Source organism: Arthrobotrys flagrans (assembly GCF_004000055.1).
Source record: "Arthrobotrys flagrans strain CBS H-5679 chromosome Unknown unitig_0, whole genome shotgun sequence".
NCBI classification, from domain to species: domain Eukaryota; kingdom Fungi; phylum Ascomycota; class Orbiliomycetes; order Orbiliales; family Orbiliaceae; genus Arthrobotrys; species Arthrobotrys flagrans.
Window position 1 is genome coordinate 2,241,720 of NW_027137550.1, and position 23,358 is coordinate 2,265,077.

At 39.2% G+C, this 23,358-nt stretch overlaps 4 protein-coding genes across 5 annotated transcripts; 2 read left to right on the plus strand and 2 right to left on the minus strand.

The window, feature by feature from the left end:
- Positions 1–9,142: 9,142 nt before the first annotated feature.
- On the plus strand, positions 9,143–9,547 carry DFL_003720 (uncharacterized protein; the record flags this gene model as incomplete). The annotated part of the gene is made up of 2 exons (XM_067632697.1): positions 9,143–9,199; positions 9,275–9,547. 2 exons carry the CDS (start codon positions 9,143–9,145, stop codon positions 9,545–9,547), a joined length of 330 nt encoding a protein of 109 aa, XP_067490940.1.
- A 4,030-nt stretch (positions 9,548–13,577) lies between these two features.
- DFL_003721 (uncharacterized protein) lies at positions 13,578–15,134 on the minus strand (the record flags this gene model as incomplete). The annotated part of the gene is made up of 3 exons (XM_067632698.1): positions 13,578–13,716; positions 14,024–14,549; positions 14,804–15,134. The coding sequence occupies 3 exons, from the start codon at positions 15,132–15,134 to the stop codon at positions 13,578–13,580; spliced, it is 996 nt and encodes a 331-aa protein (XP_067490941.1).
- Positions 15,135–18,297: 3,163 nt separating this feature from the next.
- On the minus strand, positions 18,298–19,771 carry DFL_003722 (uncharacterized protein; the record flags this gene model as incomplete). Its single annotated transcript, XM_067632699.1, has 5 exons — positions 18,298–18,361; positions 18,416–18,507; positions 18,601–18,849; positions 19,098–19,307; positions 19,730–19,771. 5 exons carry the CDS (start codon positions 19,769–19,771, stop codon positions 18,298–18,300), a joined length of 657 nt encoding a protein of 218 aa, XP_067490942.1.
- Positions 19,772–20,660: 889 nt separating this feature from the next.
- On the plus strand, positions 20,661–21,613 carry DFL_003723 (uncharacterized protein; the record flags this gene model as incomplete). Of its 2 annotated transcripts, none has more annotated exons than XM_067632700.1 (4): positions 20,661–20,864; positions 20,926–21,164; positions 21,218–21,424; positions 21,574–21,613. In XM_067632700.1, the coding sequence occupies 4 exons, from the start codon at positions 20,661–20,663 to the stop codon at positions 21,611–21,613; spliced, it is 690 nt and encodes a 229-aa protein (XP_067490943.1). The 2 variants fall into 2 exon arrangements, with proteins under 2 accessions (XP_067490943.1, XP_067490944.1); XM_067632701.1 differs by having other exon boundaries at positions 21,218–21,429; positions 21,574–21,605.
- Positions 21,614–23,358: the final 1,745 nt, after the last annotated feature.

The following is a 23,358-nucleotide window of genomic DNA, read 5'->3' on the forward strand; positions in this document are numbered from 1 at the left end:
AAGTATAATATCCGAAATACTACACGATAACACACGACAAATTACGGCTGCCTTCAGCAGATCTTAAGCCAGATAAATAAAACTACTATAACGTGATTTCGGAAGGACGTCCTCCGAACATCCTTCCTCATATATATAAAATATATATATATAACCACCCTCTAATAACGACTTAAATCGGCACTAGATAATCTAAGTATTAGTCTAAGTACTAAGTTGACTTTATTACTTAAAATATATTGCATTATACTTCAAACACTCTCGATAAACTTTAATAGACATTATAGCCTTATATTTTATCTAATCATTTATATTAACTCGTTGCTTATTGCAAGTTGTATCTTATCTACTCTTATTAAACTTTATTAATAATAAATCTCTTATCTTACGCCTCCCTAACGCTGGAAGAGTTTCAGGCGCTATTAATCAATAACTAAGCACAATTCGTGCAGTAGGGAAGGAAAGAAAAAAAATAAAAAATAGTAGCTTATAAAAACGTAATTACTACTAATTCTAGTATCTCAGTATCTTTCTTTCGTATGGCCACCCCTCAACTTCCAATGATAGAAGAACTAGTGCAGCTAGAACTTACCTAGATAGCAGCCTAAATAGCAGAGTTTAAGCAAACACTCACCCTTATTCTAGATTGACTAGACTTAAACCTAGGAGAAGGGGATTAAGCCAACTCGATATCTACATTATAGCTATAACTAGCAAAAAACTTATAAATTATAGAAAGCCACAAATTGCCGCTTTTCATAAGCAGATATATAAGCTTATATTAACTACTAGAAACGTTCGAAGGGAAAAGTCAGATATTATAAAACTTCTTATATTAGATAAAACTATATTTTACAACTAATAAAGGCCCCTTCATTACAAACCAAAGAAAGATAGATTATACCTTAATACAATTTAAAAACTTAGCTAACGATTAAGCGAAGTCTCTTATAAAAAGATAAACCATAACAAAAGCAGAAAAAAAGCTCCTCAACATCTCTAAAAAACTTACAACATAATTTAACTTCGAAATAATCTTGCTTAACCACTAGAAAGTAATCAACAAAAAAAAACAAACTATCAAAGTAATTTTCGAGATCAAACAAAAATCCAAGAAAATTTCTAATTATATAACTCGATTTCTAACCCTTCATAATAAGCTCCCAGACTAGGCCGAAGAGACCTTCATTCAACTCTATTATAAAAAATTAACAGAGAGGGTCCAAAAAACCTTACTCAACACGTAAGATATCGAGACCAATCGACCCAAGATTCTTTTGATATTAGCACAGCAGGCTTTAAAACATAAAAACTTTATAAACAGTTATAGCAGGCAAAAACCCACGAACAAACACAGAAATACTCAGCAAAAAATGTCGTCTCACACAACCACACCACCTATCGCGGCTAATAACTCTGACACAATATAAATAGATTACATAAAACGTATAAAAGAAGCTAAAAAAGTTCGCTATATCAAAAACAACCTCTATTTCAACTGCAGTAGTAAGGACCACCAAACTACAAACTATTCACACGCACTAAATAGCTCTAGCAAGTACAAGAAGAAAAGAAGTAAGAAAAACAATAAAAAAAAGAAAGAAGAAGAGAAAAAAAAATAAAGATAATAAAATCTCAATCGTCTCAAATCAAGAATACCTACCTGTTATTAAACGTTATAATAATAGTAATTAATAATCCGGGCCTTCCCCAAAGTCTATTAAGTCATTTCGTCTCAAACGTATACTTAAGATAGAGTAACTAGAAGATTCGGGTAAAAGCTTTTATAAATAATAAAGCTCCTTTCTATTTTATAACCTCGAGATTTATCGATAAAAATTAAATTTCTATAATACAACTCGCAAAATCAATTCGATTAAAATCTATAAATAATATAATTATTTTAGCTTAAAGCATCTTAAGTATAATTGAAAATATAACTATATCGATTAGAGATCATTTCGAAAGCATTATTTTTAATATTATTAATATTAAGTTGTTCGATATCATTCTAGAGCTAAATTAGCTATGTAAGCATAATTTTACAATTAACTAAATAATAAAGCAACTTGTATTTCGTCGAACCAAACCAACTACTATTGTAACAATAAATATAATAACTAACGAAAAGTTTAAGAAGGAACTTAAAGAAAGTATTATAATATTAAAAATATTTAAAATTTTATAACAGCCTTTAACGAAAACTGTATACTTAGATAAAGTCCTTTAATATTATAAAGAATTTATAGACTTATTCGAGCCAAAAAAGGCCAATAAACTACTCAAGTATTAAAAATAGAACCACACGATTTTCTTCAAAACAGGTTAAATTCTTTCATTTAAACCTATATATAAACTCTCACCAGAGGAAGACGTAGCCCTTAAGAAGTATATTAAGAAAATGAGGTTAAAGAGCTTTATTTATGCCTCCTCATTATCTACTAGCGCATCTATTTTATTCGTAAAAAAAAAGGACGAAGAGTTATAACTATATATAGATTATAAAGGATTTAATAATATTACTATCAAGAATCGATATCTGTTACCAAGAATAGATGGATTAATTGATATGCTTCAATATACCACAATATTTATCAAACTAGATTTACGCGATACATATAATCTAATACATATTACAAAGGGAGAGGAATGGAAAATAGTATTTAAGACATTGTATAGATTATTTAAATACTTAATAATATTATTTAAGCTTACTAACGCACCAGCGTTTTTCTAGGCGTTAATAGATAAAGTATTACGAGATTTTAAAGAACTATTTATAATAATCTATTTTGATAATATTCTAATTTACTCGAGGAATCTCGAGGAATATCGAAGGCATATTAAGTAAGTATTAAAGAAGCTTTGTAAAGTATCTTTATACGTAAAGGTTAAAAAATACAACTTTTATAAGAAAAAAGTGAACTTTTTGAGATTTACTATATTAACACGAAGTCTATCGATAGAAAAAGAGAAAATTAATGTCGTTATTAACTAAACAATTTTAACGAAAGTTAAATTGTTTTAATAATTTTTAAAATTTACAAACTTCTATCGAAAATTCATTTTTCGATATAACACAATTTCTGCCCCACTATCAGATTTTATTAAGAAAGGATAGAAATAAAATTAAAATAAAAATAATAAAACACGAAACGCCTTTATTTAACTTAAAAAGATATTTACTCATAGAATAAAAAAAGTACTTAAGTATTATTAATTCAACTTATCAACCTATATAAAGATTGACGTCTTAAGTATAAGAGTAGGAGCTTATCTCTCGTAAAAATATAAAAATAATTAATAATACCCAGTTTTCTTCTACAGTAAGAAAATAATATTAGTAAAGAAAAATTACTCCGTATTCAACTAAGAACTCTTAACGATTGTCAAAGTATTACGAGAATAATTACCATACTTTAAGAGGACTTAATTCCAAATTATAATTTACAATAATCATAAAAGCCTAACATACTTCATTATATCGAAGAAACTCAATACTAAGCAGGCTTATTAGGCAGAGGAACTAGCAGAACTTGATTTTAAAATCTAATACCATCTAAAAAAAGAAAATATAATAGCAAATATCTTTTTAAGACGTTCTAACTACGAATCAATAGAAGAGAAGGAGGATTTACCTCCCCCACTATTAAAAGAAGACCAACTAGTAGCTACGATTTAAAAAGTTTCAATAAAAACCATTAGACTTATAATTATAACTTTTATATTTATTATTAAAACGATTAAGAACAAATATTTACAAAATACTAAGATTTTAAAACTTATAAAAGACTTAAAAGAAGACAAAATAAAATATGTTAAAAGGTATAGACTTTAAAAAAATAGTATATTTACATTTAAAGATCATTTAGTCATCTTGAATAATCTCGAGCTAAGGAAGAAGGTTATAAAGAATATATACGATTCGCTATTTATTAATTATTTTAATAAAATTAAAACCCTAAAACTGTTTAACAAAAACTATTATTTTTTAGGTTATACCGCCTTTGTGTATTAATATATGTCGAGCTGTGACGTATGTTAATAAAATAAGATAATCTGAATATAGAAAATAAGGAAGTTCTTATTATTAGAGCCTCTTTAAATTTTATAAGAGTTGATATTTCTTAACTTTATTATAAAATTATTAAAATCTAAAAATTTATTTATAGGAAAGGATTTATTAGAATACGACATAATTTTAGTTATAATAAACCGATTTCTTAAGTACGCTTACTTTATTCTATATATGGGAGAATTGTTAGTAAAGAAGTTAGTAAAATTCTATATATAATATTTAATAAGAGAAAAAATTTTAAAGAATTTCATTTTAGACCGTAGAAGGCAGTTTGTAGTTAAATTTACAAAAACGTTATGTAAAACCTTAAATGTTAAAGATTAATAAAGTATAGCTTATTATCCAGAGACAAATAAGTAGATAGAAAAAGTAAATAATATACTAGAATAGTATTTATAAAATTTCTATAATTATTTTTAAAACGATTAAATGCCTTTACTACCGCTTATAGCTTTTATATATAATAATATTTATTAAGCTATTATTAGAATATTACTTTTTAAAGTTAAGTATGAATATGACGTCCGAAGCGATTTGATCTATATCGTGCCGACTAAAGTATTTGCGGTAACAAAAAGGCTAAAATACTTAGCAAAAGTTTACGAAACTTATTAAATAGAAATATTATAAGCCTAGAATGACTAAGTAAAATATATTGACAAGTCTTAAGAAATTATGCTAAAATATAAAGTAAGGGAAAAGATTCTCTTATTAAATTAATTTATAAAAATTAATTACCTGTTAAAGAAGTTAAAAACAAAATATCTTAGCACGTACGAGATTATGGAAATCATAGAACTTCGAACTTATAAACTTAAGTTATTAATTTTAATAAAGAATCATAATGTCTTTTATATGTCGCTATTAAGACTATATGTGACTAATAAGTTTTATCCGAACCCCCTCGAACTGCCTAGTGTTAAGATAGAAGGGCACAAAAAATAGATAATTAAAAAGATTTTAGTTAAAAAAGCGTAAAAAAAGGGACTTAAGTCAAAACAGAAAATTAAGTTCTTTTTTATTAAATAAAAGGGATAATTAGAAGCTGATAATTTGTGAAAACCTGAGAAAAATTTATAGAATACAGAGAAAGTTATCGAGAAATTTCGAAGAATTACAAATCTCTTTAAATAATATAATCTCTAAGAGCTTATAGATTTAACTAAATACACAAGAAACTACAATAAGATGTACAATAAATTAATAAGTATACATAATAAACTTAAAATATACAAGTTTTAAATATAAAAAGTTTAAAAATTATTTTTTATAAAATATCTAGAAACTACGACGTATACTGAACTTTTATGAGAAGTTATTAATAATAGCAGTGCTTCTTAGCATGATTTAGAATATGGAGATAAGTTAAAGCTCTACTTTTTTGCATGTTTTTGTATAAAGGTTCGCTAATACCTCTATTAATTTTAGTAGGGACCACAGAAAGAATCACAGAAAGAATTATAGAAGAAGAAGGAGTTATAGAAACAAGAGCCGGATTTTTCTTTATTATAGTAAGTTAATCCAGAACGCTTTTAGGCGTAGGAGCGTTTAAAGAGCTACTAACACTCTAAAGCAAGTTCTCAAGCGCGATTACTTAAGTGGCGTAAGGGCAAGGGACAGAAGAAGCAGCTAGAGGAAAAGGAAGAGGAGGAGGAGTAATATTTATAACAAAAGCAACAACGTATAAATTCGGCATAATAACCGAAGGAAAGACACCTGCTAAAGTGATAATAACTCTACTAGTAGAATTAGAGTCGTGCTTAAAAAAGATATGTTAATCTATAGGGATACGAATCGTAATACTATACAGAACGAATACAGTTAATTAAAGAACTGTAGCTTTATCGAAAAAAGAAAAGGGGGTATTTGTGAGATATTGAAGTATCGCGGCTAAAATCTTAACTGTATAAGTAGAAGCTATATTCAAAAGACTATTTTGACAAGTAACTTTTTTAGTTGAGCAGCGACCACACTTTTTACTACTGTCCGCGTAATATGCCGTGCCACTTAGACGATAGCTAGCGTAAGACGTTACTAGTAGAGAATTGTTATTAATAATAATAACTTCAATAATTATAATTAACTGATTTTAGGCCGACGCAACTTATCTAGCCATCTCGAGATATATTATAGGAGGAAAGAACGAAAGATCTAAAGACCGAAGATTTTTTAATCGACTTAGAGAAGTTAGTAGAAGGAACTTATAAAAAATAAATATAATAAAAGTCGAAGGCCTATAAAAAGAGTTTATAGAAGAGATTTTATTTCTTTAAGAAGAAAAGTAAGGGTATAAGAGAAGTTAAGTCTACGCAAAAAATATCAACGATAAACAAAAGTAGTGTATATGCGGAAGTTTCTATGATATCTTATGAAAATAAGACGTAATAATAAAGAAAAGAAAAAAAGAAGAGTTCTTATACTTTAAAAAAGAAAGAAAATAATATACTTTGTCAAAAGAATACAAGAATTTTCGATGATGAAATAAATTTTTTGTTTGTTGTGATACCGCTACTCGCAAAGTAAACTTTATATTTATAGAAAAATGTATGCTATTATAGTATAAATATTTAAATCTTAGAATAATTACCCCTCGATATTTGTTAAGAGGAGAAATTACTTTAACTATGAATTTATAAAGTTGTAGACTTTTAGACGTCTACGAAGAAGAGTCCCTCGACTAAGTACGAGAGAAGTAAAATTCACGCGATTATAAATAAGCTATAAAACAGCTATATTTATTTTCTTTGTTTAATAAGAGTGTGTGTTAATACCCTAGATTATAACAGTATTAAACGAGACAACTAACCTAAAGAAGCTTAATGCTATGTGTCATAGCGGCTTGATTAAGCCACTACGCTACGAAGTCAGCCATATTATATGAGCAATTTCTGGAAGCTGATGAACAAATCATACAGTGTCGATATATATCGATAGATAGAAAAAGAACTTGAAGAAATTTTCGTTTTATGGGAGGGGAATGTCAGAAAATACTCTTCTAGATATTCGCTTTAAGCTTACGGAGGTAGTGTTAGGAGACAGTCGTTCTAAGTATACGAAATATGGTGTTAGGAAATCGTAATATTCATTTAAAGTAGTATTATAAAAGTATGATATCCGAAATATTATATGATAATATACGATAAATTACGGCTGCCTTTAGTAAGCCTCGAGCTGGGTGGATAAGACTACTGTAGCGTAATTTTGGAAGGACGTCCTCCGAACGTCCTTTCTTATATATATAGAATGTGTATATATAGTCACCTTCTAGTGATGACTCGAATCGGTACTAGATAATCTAAGTATTAGTCTGAGTACTAAGTTGACTTTACCATTTAAGATACATTGTATCACGCTTCGAGCACCCTCGACAGGCTTCGATAGACATCGTAGCCTTACAGAATATTTTATCATTTATTAAATATTTTGTATTTTTAAGTTATTATTGAATCAGTTTTAATCTTGTTATTTATTATTATACGTTTTTGTTTTCTCTCATCTTCATCTCTATAAATTTAAAATAAAATCGACTAACTATTTTTAAATTAGCATCTGAACTAAAAGTTGTATTGATTTTTCTTTAAAGTTCTATTACATTTTAATACTCAGCGAGAGTATATTAAGTTATCGTACTTAATATTTACACTAATAAACCATAAGCTTTACTCGCTCTCTTTTCTTATTCTTTATAAACTGGATTTATTTATTTAATTTAAATATGTCGATTTATATTAATTTTTACTATTTGACTTCGTTAAACAACGCCTTCGTTATGGTAAATAGTTTGTTTTTATTTAATTCTTAATCACGTTTAATTAATAATTCTACTTAAGATGCCGTTGTTAAAATTAATTCTAACATTATTAATAAAATAACATAAACTATCTTCATTAGCTCTAGATCCTCACTAACAATATATTTATATAACAATACCGTTTTTAAAATACAGACTACTTAAAATTTCTATTAAAAGAAATTAGTAATTGTAAGGCGCATATATTCTCCCCATTTAGAATAGCGAAATACGGTCTCGAAGGTTTCGTTTGTTTGAATATTTTGAGTAGATATTTTTAAGTAATTTTTATTCTTTTTAATCGAGATATGATTTCGATTTTTAAGTAAAGAAGTTGATTTATAATGAGATATATTTTATTTGTTTTATTGCTAAACCGAGCTTATAACCTGTTGAAAAACTGTGTTCTCCTATTAGGTTTAGAATCTTCCCTAGAATCCACCGAAGCCTGTAGACGGTGAAATAGGCCAGATAACTGCCAAGAGTAGACTAATTACATAATCAGGTAAACACGTGATGTGCTAAAAGCATGACTTCCAACATTTTTTCCCCCGGCGACCAATATCCACAATGCAACATGGACAACGCAAGGGTCCCTCGGCGACTCGTGAGTGAGTTCGATCATGGGCCATCCGAGACATCGAACGACCATGCAATGCTATCGTTATAATTTGGAGGCAATTCCCAAATCTCGTCCATTCCCATCCTGTTTCTTTATATCCGGGTTCGGCCTCCATACGGATTACACACTATAATCTTGGAGCTGACTCTTATTATTAAATTTCATACGCCTGCATGCTGCATTGCGACCACTATGGCCCTGCTACGTCTACAAATTTGGCTGCGGAGCCTCGTGAAGGATATATTCGCAAATATCCGTGGTGCAGCTTCTAAGCAAGCGCGGACACAAACGCGGACGCAAGCGAATGCATCTGCAGTCCCACGCTTACCATTCCGATCTCCTGCTCATCCGCCAATCGACCTCCTCGGTCAGGAACCACAAAGGCCATTTCCAGACGAATCCATCACACCAGCAAGTGCGCCAATCAATAACAAAGGCTACTAAACTCTTCTACAATACCCGTGCGTCCCCCAAAAGGCTGTATATAAACAAGGGTTGAACCCGCACACTCCAGCCGATCAAACCCACGACCAACGCAAGGATTCTTCCTTTCTTGCGCACTCGTGCCTGTCTAGTCTTCAGGACGGCTCACTACCTCATACTGTACAACAGTCGGCTATCCCCCGCAAAATCAATAAAACCGGGGGCGTGTATGAGGGAAGGCATCGGACTCAAGATATTAGGGAATTCGAATTACAGGATCAAGACTGTAGGTGCAGCCCAACTCGCCTCGCCTGAAGAACTTACGCCACATTGCCTAGCAAATGCTGATCAAACTAAATAGCTGCCAAAAAGAATTGAACCTAGCAGACCCGAATTCGTTACTATCCCAGAAGGCCAACTGCCAAAGATTACCCCTACACATCGAGCTAAGAAGTCATTGGTTAAAGAACCACAACTGCTAGACCTGTACGTTGTCTCAGACATAAAGACCGAATGGATACAGCCCCAGGACACCCTCGGCTCTACTGCTTCGGCGGCTGAAGAAAGCACACCTGAGAATGTTAACGCAACAACATGGGCTATCATTGCCCCTGGATTTGCGGCTGTGCTATGACCGAAATAAACGTCTAACTATGGAGTACCTAGTCCTGTAATTAGTTCCAAGCCTCTTTGATGGGGTTTTTACTACTGTCTATATTTAGAAATGAGGTAGAGCCGTGTTAGTTGCCAAACCCAACGCAAACCTCCAGCATAAATCCGTCATTCGCTGTTGTTATATCTTTGTTATCTTGGTCTCGTAAACTAACCCTGATATTGTATCATTTACTGGCAGCTAAGTTTTTTTTTAAATATAGTGCTTTAGGAGATATGCTACAGCTTTCTTCTCTCATTTTGAATCAGTGCTATAGCTACTTCTAGTATCAGTCCACATGTGCATCGAGGATTGACCGTCCTAACGCCTATCTGGTTTCCTTAACGTTAGGAACTGTCTTATTACCGCCTCGCGCAATGATATCCCGAGGCAGGGCGACCTCCGCGGAATACTTAACAGAAGTATTGGCGCAATCGAATTATCCATGGATATGCATATATGCATTGGCCGGCTCAGCTCAGGGGCGGTTTAAGCCCTTAGGTTATATTACGTTTTTCGTTGCTTCTTTTGTGTAGATGCGATGTTTATCTGATGCATTTCATTTCCTGTAGCAGCACCCTAGTAGCCCAGTGACTTCGAACTGGATGTCGCCGACATCCTTTTCCTCAAGGTGCTAGTAATCATATTTCCGCATTGCCTAGTAATTTTTCGCCGTGGGGACACCGGAAAAATGCTCATAAAATAGCTTAAGCCCGCCATTAGTTAAGGACCCGGTTACCACATTTCTTCGAGCTGCATCGCTTTTAGTCGTCCCTCGAATTCACGAATTATCCGAACGAGACCAACTATCGGTATGTCGCTCCCAGGCGCCGAGACAATCCCACAATCGCTATGGCACGCCGTCCTTCAACAAGGCCATGTAGTGTTTGAGGACAGGCCATATTGCATAACAACCGAAGTGCGTGGGATTAATCTACACGATATTCAAACTTATCTCGTGCAAGCGCAGTTTCAACGCTGATTCCTTGGTTACAGGTTACAGTTTATGTTCTAATGTTGTCTCTAGAGATTTCCCTTAGATACTCCGGCCAACTTGGCAGCCTGGTCTTTTTTAATTCAATGCAACACCCCCTCATATCGGAGGAAAAGAGTGACACAGCAGTATACAGCTGGAGATACAATTATAAATGGGATCACTTGGGCGAATTTGCATACACTTACTATTCATGATCACCACGACAGTCACTTTGGCCGATATCTCAATCTTTCGCTTTGATAGAGTTCCCCTCCTTGCATGATATCTGATTTTTGTCATGAGGGTTCGATGGCGATCATACGGCCTGCTCGAAGTCCTTAGAACGACATAAGGACTCGACGACGTGGACTCAAAAATAGCCTTTCAGATATCTCCGATGTTACTAATTAATGTGAGCCTAAAGTCGCATATTGATAACTCCCTGACGCTAATATTTGCAGTACCACAGAAAGCAGCGCCGCAGATGCGTCTCCTAGCGTTGATGAACAGGAATCCATAGATAGGGGTGGAACATCTTCTTCCAGCACGCTCGGACGCTTCATTGGGGAGCTAAACTTTGTTAAAACCGCGAGTGCTAGCGAAGTTCGAATGGTACTATGGCATCTCCTATCGATGACACTGGGATCAGATAGCGTCGATTTATCATTCCGTCTAGGGACTTTGTTTGGGGTATTGATGTATCAAAGAACACATAAGTCTTAAGGTGTACTTAATCGGAATCTACCAGGGATAATAATCGATAAATTTGATGCACATATGTCCAATTGTTCAGTTAAAGGCTGGAAGGAGCAATACGCTTACTCTGCAACACTCCATATACGTGTGAGGATAATCTCGTACGTGTGAGGTATAACGGGGCTCCAGAGGCGCTGTCGTAACGGTTTGCGGGTAGTGTTCTGTGTGCAAGCTCTGGCTTTCTTTCAGGAACTGAATTTCCCTGATTTTGCACTGTAACCTATAGCACGTGCACGCGGGACAATATATCCCGACAACCAGGTTTTGCGCGAGTGCAATTCGTTGAGAGGATACTAATTGCCGAACTACTGCAGGCAGGCAACCCCATAGGATGAAGGCCTTCGTTTGTTCACGAGCTGCGTTACGCATTCGCTCGCGACCTCGCCGAGGCTATATAGTATGTAGGTATGGAAAGTAGTGCATTGACGCGGATAGTATCAAGAAAGATTGGAGTCATTCAAATGTGTTTATTTCCACCGCTGCTTTAGGGAACATTCGGACTGGTAACGGCTATCACAAATTCATAAGTACGCAGTATAACAGCTGGTCGTTTTGTCGCCATCCCGTGAAATGGGCTGCATACTTCTGTGGGAGGATCTCAAGAGTGGAAGATCTTGAGCTAGATCTGGGATAGTTATGTGGACAAGCTTAGTATTAGTATAACTGGCGGCGATTGAAATTCTCTGACCTAGATGATTCAATATCTCTAACCTACTGGAATAGTTTGTGATACCTGGCTCTTCTGTAGATTTAATTAATGGCCTGGCGCCGAACTATTCCACTGGAATCAATATTGTAAGGTTCTTTGTAACCCAGCTAGTACTATATGAGATGTACATCTCCGGCGGCTGTCCGCCTCAAGCTAAGCTAAACCAAACGTCCGTCCCCATTATCCAAATGTAAAAGATTCTGAGCAAACCCATTCCCAGAGCATCTCAACAGGACTAGAATGTGGTTAACGTTTCGTAAAAGCCTTGATTTATGCGCGCGGATGCGGAGTTGAGCGGTGAACCATTGTGCGCTCATAGAGATCATGACAGCCGTTCGTGAGCTTCTTTTGTGTTGAGCCTGTTGTATCCCACGCGCTGTAGACGACTACCCGTAGTCATGTGATCAGCCCTTTCATGCTGGGCTCTGAAAAACACCTTCACGATCCCGTGATCGCCACGTTGTACAAAAGCTTCCTGCGTTGTGCTGTAGCCTCGGCGTTGTGCTGTTTGACTTTTGTGATTTCCGCAACACAATACAAAACTGATCACGGGACTGTTTGATATCTCGGAATCCAACACCCGACAACACAAGCTCTCTCCTGCTAAGGCAGGTTCCGCGAGGCATGTTATCACTCTGATACGGGGTATTACGGGCACAGCTGCTTCGTCTTGAGCGACTGACAGTGGATTACTTATTGAGAGTAAACCCTGCCTTGCGTACCAAGTATTAAGCTTCACTTTAATCTGGAGCCGATCCCTAAGGTACAACCCGATGCTCTTGGCGAGGCCTTTTGAACCAAATCCGGGATTTAATTTAGCAACACCGCTTATTCTTGGGTATGTATGCATATGGTCTCGTACCCAGACGCCACAAAGGGGGGTGTACACTACCCCATAACTTAAGCGGCCTTGCAAGCTAATTGAATATATTTTCATCCCTCTGGCATCACGGGGCATCGCTGAATATCTTCACGCCAAACGGGGTCGACTGCGTTGATCGAATTCAAAAATCGAGACCTTCATACAAGCTGTACAAAGCATTCAATTGCATTTAATATTCGAATGAGAATTTAGTCTTATTTAATGGTGGGCATGTACTCTGTAAATTTAGTGCAAATCGTAAATACCAAATTAAGTAATTTTGATTAGACACATCCTTGGCTGCCCCGGCCACCTGCCCAGCCACTAGTGTTTTGCGCTAGTTCATACATTGAATACAACAGCATACAACATACAAATTTCTTAAACTTCGTGTTCAGCCCAGGCTTCGCGTGCAAACGTTCAAGTGTTTAACAGTATACAACGCTTTCAACACACCTGACCCCGTTTGACGTGTTGCATAGGCTGCAACCGCGGTGGCTGTCACCGCTGGCTGGCATCAAAACAGTCATTTATTAGCACCTATTTAAGTTACAGGACTAGTGTTCAGTTAATCAGTCTACTCGGCGGTATACCTACGGGTAGCTTCGACAAGATCTTGAACTACATTAGGAGGCCTATAGGCGGTGAACTCGCCATCCACCATATTATCAAGTCGATTGAGAATTGTCGCGACTTGGTCGGTGTTATTCTAATCGGTTACCTCAACTGCTGGACCGGAATCATCGGCCCCTTCTTGATGTCCGTTATTGTCGTTATCCTGGACAGTCCTCTCAACTTCAGAACTGGAGATAGATGTCCCTTCCTGCTGCCTGCTATTCTGATCAATCCTTTCGGCGAAAGAATTAGAATTAGCCGTTCTTCTTTTTAGAATTCTTGCCTATTATTGTCATTATTTCCAGCAGCTCGTTCAGCCGCAGAGCTGAAGTTATATATCCCTTGCGGCTCTCTGTTGTCATTACTACTTTGACCTACCATCTCAGCCACGAAATTGGACGTAGATAACCCTCCCTGCTGCCTGTTACTGTTGTCATTCTGACCAGGCGTCTCGGGCGCGATATTAGGGTTGGATGCCCTTCCCTGCCCCCGGCTATTGCGGACAATCCTTTCGGCTGTAGAGTTAGAGCTAAATGTTACCCTTCGCCGCCTGTTATCACCGTTGTTCCCGTCGGTCCTCCCAGTCGTAGACCTAGAGCCGGATGCCCCTCTTGCCCCCCGCTATTGTCGTTATTCGGTTCAGCTCTCTCGGATGTATAGTTGGGGTTGGATGTCCCTCTCCGCTGCTCGCTATTCCGTTCAATCCTTTCAGCTGTGGAACGAGATCTAGGTAACCAACCACGCTGTCCGTTAATTGGAGTCTGCTGCGCATTATTAGATCGCGTGAAGAGCTCTGTCATCATACTTCGAATATTACTAAGTTGTCTTGCAATCTCATCCGAGTTTGCTTGCAAAGTAGCTGTTGGAGTATTTAATGTACCGGATAAGCGAGAAACTCGTGAGGTAGTGGAGACGTCCGAGGTCGTATGGGTACCCCCAATATTTGAGGCAGGAGTAATAGGAGGATGGCGACGACGGTTTTGCAAATCATGTCGGACGGTTGGAACTACCGGGCCTCCTCGATTTCGAGAAATGGGAGGGTTGTTGGTCGTTGCTGTAGCAGTTGCTGTAGCGAAGGATTTGAAGGAAATGTCCCATTGAATGTGCTTTCGACGGTTGCTCGTCGACTCCGATCCATCGCTTGAGGTTGCTCAGGATTGGCAACCGGCCTGCCGGTCGCTGATGCTGATGGTGTAGCTGGTATTTATTGTTCTCGCGTTTGAGCCCGCTGATCCGCGGCCCTTAACTCCAGAATCTGTCTCCTTCGTTCCATTCCCAGTAGCTGCAGCCTCCGACCTTGTTCGGCCTCTATCAGCCTACGTTGTTCTTCGGCTGGTTGCCTGTTGGAACGACTATTTGCGACCTCCGTAGGTGGCGCTACGATTTCCGCCGGCCCAGCGGTCGCCCGTGTAGGCATTGCAGGCACAGTAGCAGCTCGTGCTCCAGCGGATGCCAGCGTCTCGGAAGCGCCCCCCTGATCGGACTGATTATGTGTTTCGTCTGGTGGGGGCCTCAATTGATCGATCCTCCGGGCTTCCGCGATTTGCTGTGCACGTTGCTGAGTTCGGTCAGTATTCCTTCGGAGCCCCTTATCCCCTTGAGTCTTTAATCCGACCTCGATTTCAGGTTGTACTGCTCGATCATCAGCCATCACTTCAGTTCTCTCAAATTCGGTTCATGAGCGGTATAGGACTATCGACCAGATTGTCGTCGAGTGGTTACTGGGTATTATCATATATATTTTGGGTATTTAAGCTAACGGTACCGTTATATATCTGGGATTGGGGTTTATCACCCAGTAATATAGCGACGATCCAAAAATAACTGGCAAGGATCTAAAAAAAAAAATATCGATGTGTGTCTAAATACAGTTGATAGATTGTAGACCGCGGAGCCAGAGGGTAGCCGGGCACGGTAATCAGGTTCACGTGTTTGTATGTTGCATTCTAAAGAATCTGTGTCGATCACCTCCTGCAACACATATTTTTTAAAATTAGCAGCAGATATGTCGATATATCTTGCAGTATTTCTATATTTAGCTTCAATATTCGCCTGCTTAAGTACTTAGGGTAGTAAAATGAGATACGCTGCAGCATACAAGAGCTACCTAGCTAACCCCAGCAACATGGCGACTATATTGTTCGCACGAACGGATTCAATTGCTGGGTTTTTTTCTCCTGACAATTTTGTCACTCTGACTGGAGATTGTTATTTGTCCCTATTCCGCAAACATTACCTTAGGCTTACTGTTTTCCGAGATACCATTGTACGAACATCTTCTTCCCCACGAAAGAGCAAGATGTAGAGTAGTACTAGGCAAGGTCCCAGAAATCGACTTCCCCATTCAATTTACAACCTTTTTAAAAGATGAATAGAGTATAATAGGCTAATTATAGTTTCTTCCGGTACCTTGGGGCAATTTGCGGCGTCATATTACTACGGATTATATGCAATACGAGGATTACAGGCCTATTGTGCTACGATACTACCTAGAACAGACTTTAACATCTGATGATTCAGAAAACCCTCTAAATGCCATTTGTCTACGAACAAATCGTGAACAACTTTGTGAGCTGCCTTGCTTGGCATTTTTGCATCAACGCCTTCGGAATGACCGGTTACTGCCACAACATGCACATTCCCTTAACCGTAGGATATTGTTCAGACTCTACTTAGTCACAGATATCGTAAGTGTAATCTACGTTCGGGATACGCCTTTTATCCACCTGTATATTTAAGCAAGAGTGAATTGTGGTGGGATTACTTGGTTTGGATTTAGGGAATATCGGGATTATATTCTAGGTCTTTAGGGATTTTACTCTCCGATTTTTTGAAACGAGTTTCATGAAGAACTTAATAAGTTCGCTCGAGCATATAATGCTACTGGTTTCTATTACCTTTCGAATCTTAATCGAGTAAGGGCTGAGATTAAAAAATTCGAAAACCGGGCTTCATGACTTTTGAGAGTACAAAGGAATTGAAATATGGCTGATCCAGATATAACTATTAAAATGCAAGAGCTACAAACCGCTAGAACTCATAAGTTATCACAGGGATTCGAGATTTGGCGTCAAGAGGATCAAACCGTTAGGCGACCAGAATAACGAGATAAATCAGATAAGCTCGACAATGGCCAATAGCGGGTGTAATTAATGTGCGGTCGCCGCATTTATCACACCGCCGGAATATATCCGCACTAGAATTACGCAGGATACCATCGCCATAGGTCATATGACATGTATAGCACATCACTATAAATCAGGCATCATTCTGGACCGTACATCTTTTGACCTCAGGGTATATGTACCGAGCCCCCAAAGCGTAACAGCACGGACATGTAAGCGGCGCGTAGACTAATCAGTACGTCGTTCGCAAGGTAATTGGACACGTTGATGCACTCGCGGTGCGATGTGCGGTGCATGGTGATGCATATTAATAAGTCGTCTCTTGAGAGAGTTCGCTATTGTTAACAAGTTTTGTACGATAGCTACAGCTAGAAATACTATTCCATGGCTTCCACGTGTAACCTTTGTCCGGATCTTGCCGGCAGACTGTCCCTAAAGCCTGCGCTTTTACTATGGGTGATATCAATGGGTGGCAGCGGAAGGCGTGGTTTATAGGGGGGTTCAGTCCTGGGTCTGGAGGCGGTGGTTGTATTTACATATAGCTGAATTCGCAATCGTCACCCCAACGTAGTGCATCCATATGTGGCGCCATACCCCAAAAGGACTGACTAGCAATTCCGATTCACACATTGCTAACAAAGCATCATATACTATGGGACCGGCCTATTCTTCGTAAATGGACCTAAATGAAAGTATCATATGGATTCATAAATTGACATTTTTTGACTACAAAAATGTGGAGGCAGTGCTAGCGAAGCACAAAGTAAATACCTAGGTACAAATAACGTATGGTAGAAGAGTAGGCAAGACAATAGTAGCTGGTTCAACAAAGAATATTGTAAGAGCACAGACTCACCAAGCTGTGTCTCCATATATATACGGTATTCTTGATGCACGCCTAGTTACGTACCGCTGACGTTTTGGCTCAGTGGTGCGTGACACTTACAAATATACTTATTAGGAAGACTGGGACTACGCTTCCCCGCCCTTTGTTCGTTCGTTTCTTTTGGATTTTCGCAGACATAGGGCGTTCCACCTTAGGCTTAGTCGGTTTTGTATGCTGCCCTTGTTGTTTCTTCAATTGCTTTTTTTTACTGAGACGAGTTATTAGAACGCTAAGTTCCTGCACAATTTCCCAAGCAGGGCCTCCGCTGTGTTGAGCAGGCAGCTCCGAATTTCTGAGATGTAGAAGTTGGCTTGAGTCGGGCGTAATCGAAACTGGAGATAAAAGATATGGACTGGAGACATGATTGCCCGAGTGGGGGATTGCTGGGCCTGGTGAAATTGGAAGCTCATTGCCCTTGTCATCGATAGGGGATCCTCGTCCCGCGGAAGAATCCGGAGACACGAAACGCGGGGCGGAGGCGCGGTCCTCCGAGGGTGAAGACCCGTGGCTGAGGATGTTGGAGGTTCATTGTCATCAATAGGAAATTCTTGTTGTGGGGAGTTGCACGTGTCTGGTAAATGGAACTGGAAAAGGTGTTCAAGCTCCTGATCCTCGTAATCGTAGGGCGAGTTAGTCGGCTCAAGAAGGCCGGCATAAGCCTTGACATCTTGAGATGGTTGGGCCGCCGAAATTATAGACCCCAGCGATTTTAGGTCAATTGGGCCGAGTAGGTCGCAGTGAATACTTTGAATTTCAACGTAACAACGGTGGATGATAGCGGACAGGTCCGATTTTGAAATTGACTAATTTTGATCGCGTTCCACATCAGACCAGATCAACTGGGCTAGCATTTGAGTTGGATGAGATCTAATAGAAGGTCAGTTGTTAAAGTTTACTGAGGGCAATTGGAAGGAAACTAACGCAGTATGTTCCATTTTGACGATGATTTTCGCATTCTTCGATCGGTTGTTCAAAAATATATTGCCGTGGCGTGGAATTGACTTCTCGAGAGTCTATACCGAAGGAATGAAACTCGGCCATGCCATGCGTTTAAATAATTGGTCCTACCAAAAGAATACGGAAATCATCGTCAAAATGGAACATACTGTGTCGGCTCTTTCCAAGCCAGCTCGGATAGACAGCAGCTCGAAACACCGAAGACCGGGACAACTAAGCTCCGATAAATGCTGATAAATGCTGACAAATGATGACGAATGATGACAAATGCTGATACATGCTGATAGTTGCGCTCGTAAAAAGTCGAACGTGTTCAGACCTGGCGAAATGATTGGTGGGTGACCGTTGGAAGATCGGGTGCATAGGAAATTGAAGAGACCTGCTGACCGTGCTCGCCACTAGAGTAGAAGAATTATTATTGGATCACCCCCCAGTTATCAGGCCATGGATGCATAGAAAGACCCGCAGGCTACGTTTTGAATTTCAGCATAGCAAATACTATTGGTGGATTCACTCCCACCGAGATGCATGCTACGCCGCCTGCTGCCTAAAATCTAGCCTCGAATCCAGGCGCTCGAGGCAGGGGATCGTCACCAATCATTAAGCTCAACATGCACCATCACAGAGTAACCAAGATGACAAATACCTCCTTGGTGGAAGGATCCAGAAGACAAAGGCTTTTCCCGAAGGACTCAGTATCGAACCTTATCGGCTGTCTAGAAGCAGTCTCCGTGGCTGAGGCTCCGGCTAGAGAACCATAAGCTGACAAGGCGGAAGCCGAATATCCATTCGCTGTTGGGACCGCTGTAGGTAAGGACGCAGTCGTCTTTGAATAACTCGTACCGTTCAATGTTGACTGATATGTAATGTTTCGATATGATTTTCCCGCTTCGAATCAAATAGTACCCCGTTGTAGAGTTGATGCAGTTCTGTTGGTTCCTTTGTGCTGAATCAAAAGTATTTTGAGGGAGGAGGGGAAAAGAGTGGTCTTGTTGGGGGAAGGGGGGTTTTATAGACGAATCTCCTCTGGGACATCACCCCGGAGGGTACTTGCACAGGGCTAAATTATTTCAATAATTTCCAAATCGGTATTAGGGCCAACAGTTCGTCGGACATGAGCAAACATACCTTAGAAATGGGTGTGGAGACTCCTGTGATGGTTTGCCCAAACAAACCTTCCTAATAAGGGCCTAACACACTGTCAAGAAGTTTCCCTCATTCTTGGCACTGCCTATTTAAGCAGCTTTTTCCCACACCCTCTTCACTCATCATACTTACCTTGTGAGAAGGTCGCGGGATCAAGAAGCTGTAACCTTTCATTCGTGAGTCCGCATTGTACAGCGCGGTACTTTCACAGTGAGTGAGTGTCTTCGGGCACTCACCTCGCGTTATTTTTGCTTTTACTGTAAAGATGACTTCGTTTTCATCAATACTTTTTTTCTTTGATGGTATAGACGTTGCTTCTATGCGTCGAGGAAGATTGTTCTGCTCGGAATTTTTTTATTTTATAAATATTTATCTTGAAGGCGATAGAAGTTTTTTTTTTTTTTTGGTAATTAATGATAATGCTGTTCTGGGAGGCGAGGAGGTATCCTCAAGTTTGTTAGCTGCGGTGGTCCTACTCGCATGTATTAATTTTGCAGGCAATGCTTTGAATTTCTGTGTAACAGCAGTGTTAATTGCTCCGACCAAGCATATGTACCTAGTTATGCCAAGCCAAGACCATAAATGCCCCAAAAGAAACAAACACTCACAAGCTTGCTCTCTGCCTTCCATCACCCACGGCAGTACGACATTTATGGCTCTCACCAACAAAACAATTCCTCTTACGGACGAATTATCGCCTGGTTAAAAATATAGGCAAGACCGACCCTTTTCGGCGCGATACGTCCCCTGTTTTAGCAGCACAGCAGCTTAAAACACCATCGACGACAGCTTCGATTGGCGATCAATTCAAGGGGCTGGACAATAGTCCAACTATTTCGAACGCTAAAAAAGGAAACGGTCAGAAGCAGACATCGTGTCCGATGCAGACGAGGACCGGAGACTCGCGGCAAAGCGAAATCACCACTATGTGCGGTACCCACCGACGACGCCGTACGAAGTCCTGGATCTTGATACCGGCGAATCTATACGGCCAGTGGGTAGCATTTCACAATCCCAGAGAGAAGTTGCCCAGTCCACGAGATCGTTCAGCCCCTCAAAAAGTATGAACACTACTGTTGCGCGCAAGAAGAGGCAGGAACTGCTGGACCAGTGTTTACCAAAATTCGAGTTCTTTGGCGTTTCAGGTCAAGGCGGGTTGAACCCAGATGATGAAGATGAATGGAAAATCCCATCTAGATTCGAAACACTGGTTCACACTTTCAGAGTGTCAATGGCCCTGAGAGGAAGTATATGCACTTGTGTTGAGGTAGGTACAGCTTTTCCGTACTGCCGTTGGAACTTCTGGCTGACTTAGCATGGTATTCTAGGAAAGAATCCGTGGGCGCCGAAAGTTTGAATGGTGGGAGGAGAGTACATTTTCAGACTATGGAAACAACCATCAGAGGCATTTAGATGAAGCAAACTTTGTCATCCAATCAGCAACTCGCGCGGAAGGGTTACAGTTGAGCATATCTGAAGAAGCCGACTGGGCTGGGCATGCTACTGAGATTTTGCGATTCGTTGCCGGAGTCATCGACTCGTTCCATCCAGTCACTATATCCAGTGTGTAAGTAATATCCCCTCGAGAGCAACAGCGCTTGGGCTAAATCAATGCTTTAGAACTACGGTCGACATTTATCATGACTTCTTTCCAACACTACGAAGAGGTCCGCGATCTCGTTCTACTTCTCCCACTGGGAGGCGGGGAAGCAACACCACGATACGCGAACCTATGAGGGAGGTTCTGGCTGCCAGAGCGGATATCTCGGCAAACCTACGACGCAAAGGAAAGCAGACTAAGGATATTCTTTCCACAATTCAAACAAAGTTTGGTGAATTCCCAACACCCTTCAGAACCATTGCTACTTCTCTGCTCTTGGCTATAGAAGCAAAATCTCACGATGGCAGCGCGCTCGAGGCGGAGTTTCAAGCTGTTGTTTGTGCTAATGCAATTTTGGAGTCGTGGCGGCAACTAGGCACACCTACAGCATATACCACGCCCCTGTAGAAGCCTAACCCCGAACAGCTAAGGTACCCTACTATCGGCGACACAGAGTTATTTTGCGTAGACCACGTCATCGCCCTGCAAGTTGTTTCGTTTTCTTGGTTTTATAGCATCGTCTTTACTGGTCCGAGCAACAGTTCCAATCAAGAATAGGGCAAGGTCCTCGGACCTTTCCCTATCGGAGTTAGCAGACAATTTACTGGAACATACTCTATTCTGCGTTTTCTAGAAACGCTTTTCACGTATAAAATTTCGGTTTGGCTGCCGGTGTGAGGAAGTGAGCATGTAGGCTCTGGGAGCCAAGCAGCAATCTAGCTGCCCCATCAGCTATACGCAGGAAGTATGCAGAGAATAGGGCGTGTAGGCAGAGAAAGACCTGAGAGACTGAGAATAATAATAATATATATATGACAAGACAAAGATGCAATCTTGGAATAACAAAGGAAAATCATTGGACAAAAGGAAAGCTATTTAGAGAGAACGTCGGTAACATAATTTATAGAACAAGAATGCCAAGATACGTTAAGAACAAAAATGCAACAGAACACTGCGACCACCTATTTCCACCACACCGGGTATGATCCAGTGCGGGGGGCAATAATGCGTCAACAGGTGATAAACCAAGGGTCAATGAGCTTCTGAGCGACAAACACCCCTGCACTTCTAAGTGCAACCGAGACGGTATTGTGGGGATAGTTGAAATATTTCTTTGAGGTGTACTCAGGGTGAGGAGGGGTATCAGAAAGTATGGCAATTCCTTGAAGGATAGTTCCAAGCATTCTCTCGAAAGTTCAATCGCTCTATGACGTAGTGCAGCCCTCTTTGTGCCTGAATCAATATTCTGGTTTCTTCGAACTCAGCACTGTGTTAAATCAAGAGATTTATTGTAACCATCGCAAATTGCCTTCTTCAGACCGCGGACAGCGACATCTTTCGATCGAAGCTCTCCGGCGGGTATTTCCTACGTAAGATCAACAAACCCTTTTAAAATATTTATTCGATCCTCATAGGTTCTTAAATGTAAAATTTCTAGACCTAATAATAGGCAGACAGCGAAGCTTCTCTACCAGATGGAAGATATGCCGCCAGATATCTCCAGCTCTCGGACGCTCTGTGGTGGGACGAGAAAAAAAGATGGGTGGGGAAGGTATCTGGAAAATTTCAAACTTCTAAGGTACCGGCGCTCTCCAAACGCATCTTAAAGACTCTCCAATTCATCAAGTCTCACAGAAAGTTCGTATCTTCTACATTCCGGTATGGTTCCGCCGTTTTCTCATTTGAAGTGAGCAAGATTGGGTGTCTCGCCTAGTATATCTGCAAAACCTTTGATATCACCTTTTAACTTAGATTCAAATTTCACCGTGGGTTCAAAGCTAGATTCGGATATGGGCGGACGGCCCTGAAGCGTGAGCTAGGTAATTTTAGGTAGATCAGCGAACTTCATCGACGGAACGGTGGAATTTATAAATACTAAAATCTGCGGGTGATCTAGACTCAGAATACTCTTTGAGGCGCAGGAATGAAATTCTCAAATCTTTTGTATTGATTAATTTTTGGATTAATTAATTTTAAATGGTAAGCGTCTAATTTTGATACAGTTTAAGATACTAAGTCCATTTTACTTACTTGGAGCATCTACTGTGAGTTCAACACGATTAAGTCGCACATGTCCATTTCCCATCAATTCTAGTAAGCCCCGAGACGCTCGTGAATCCGAATTCAGGTAGCGACCGAGTTTAATGAATTTTGTGTATTA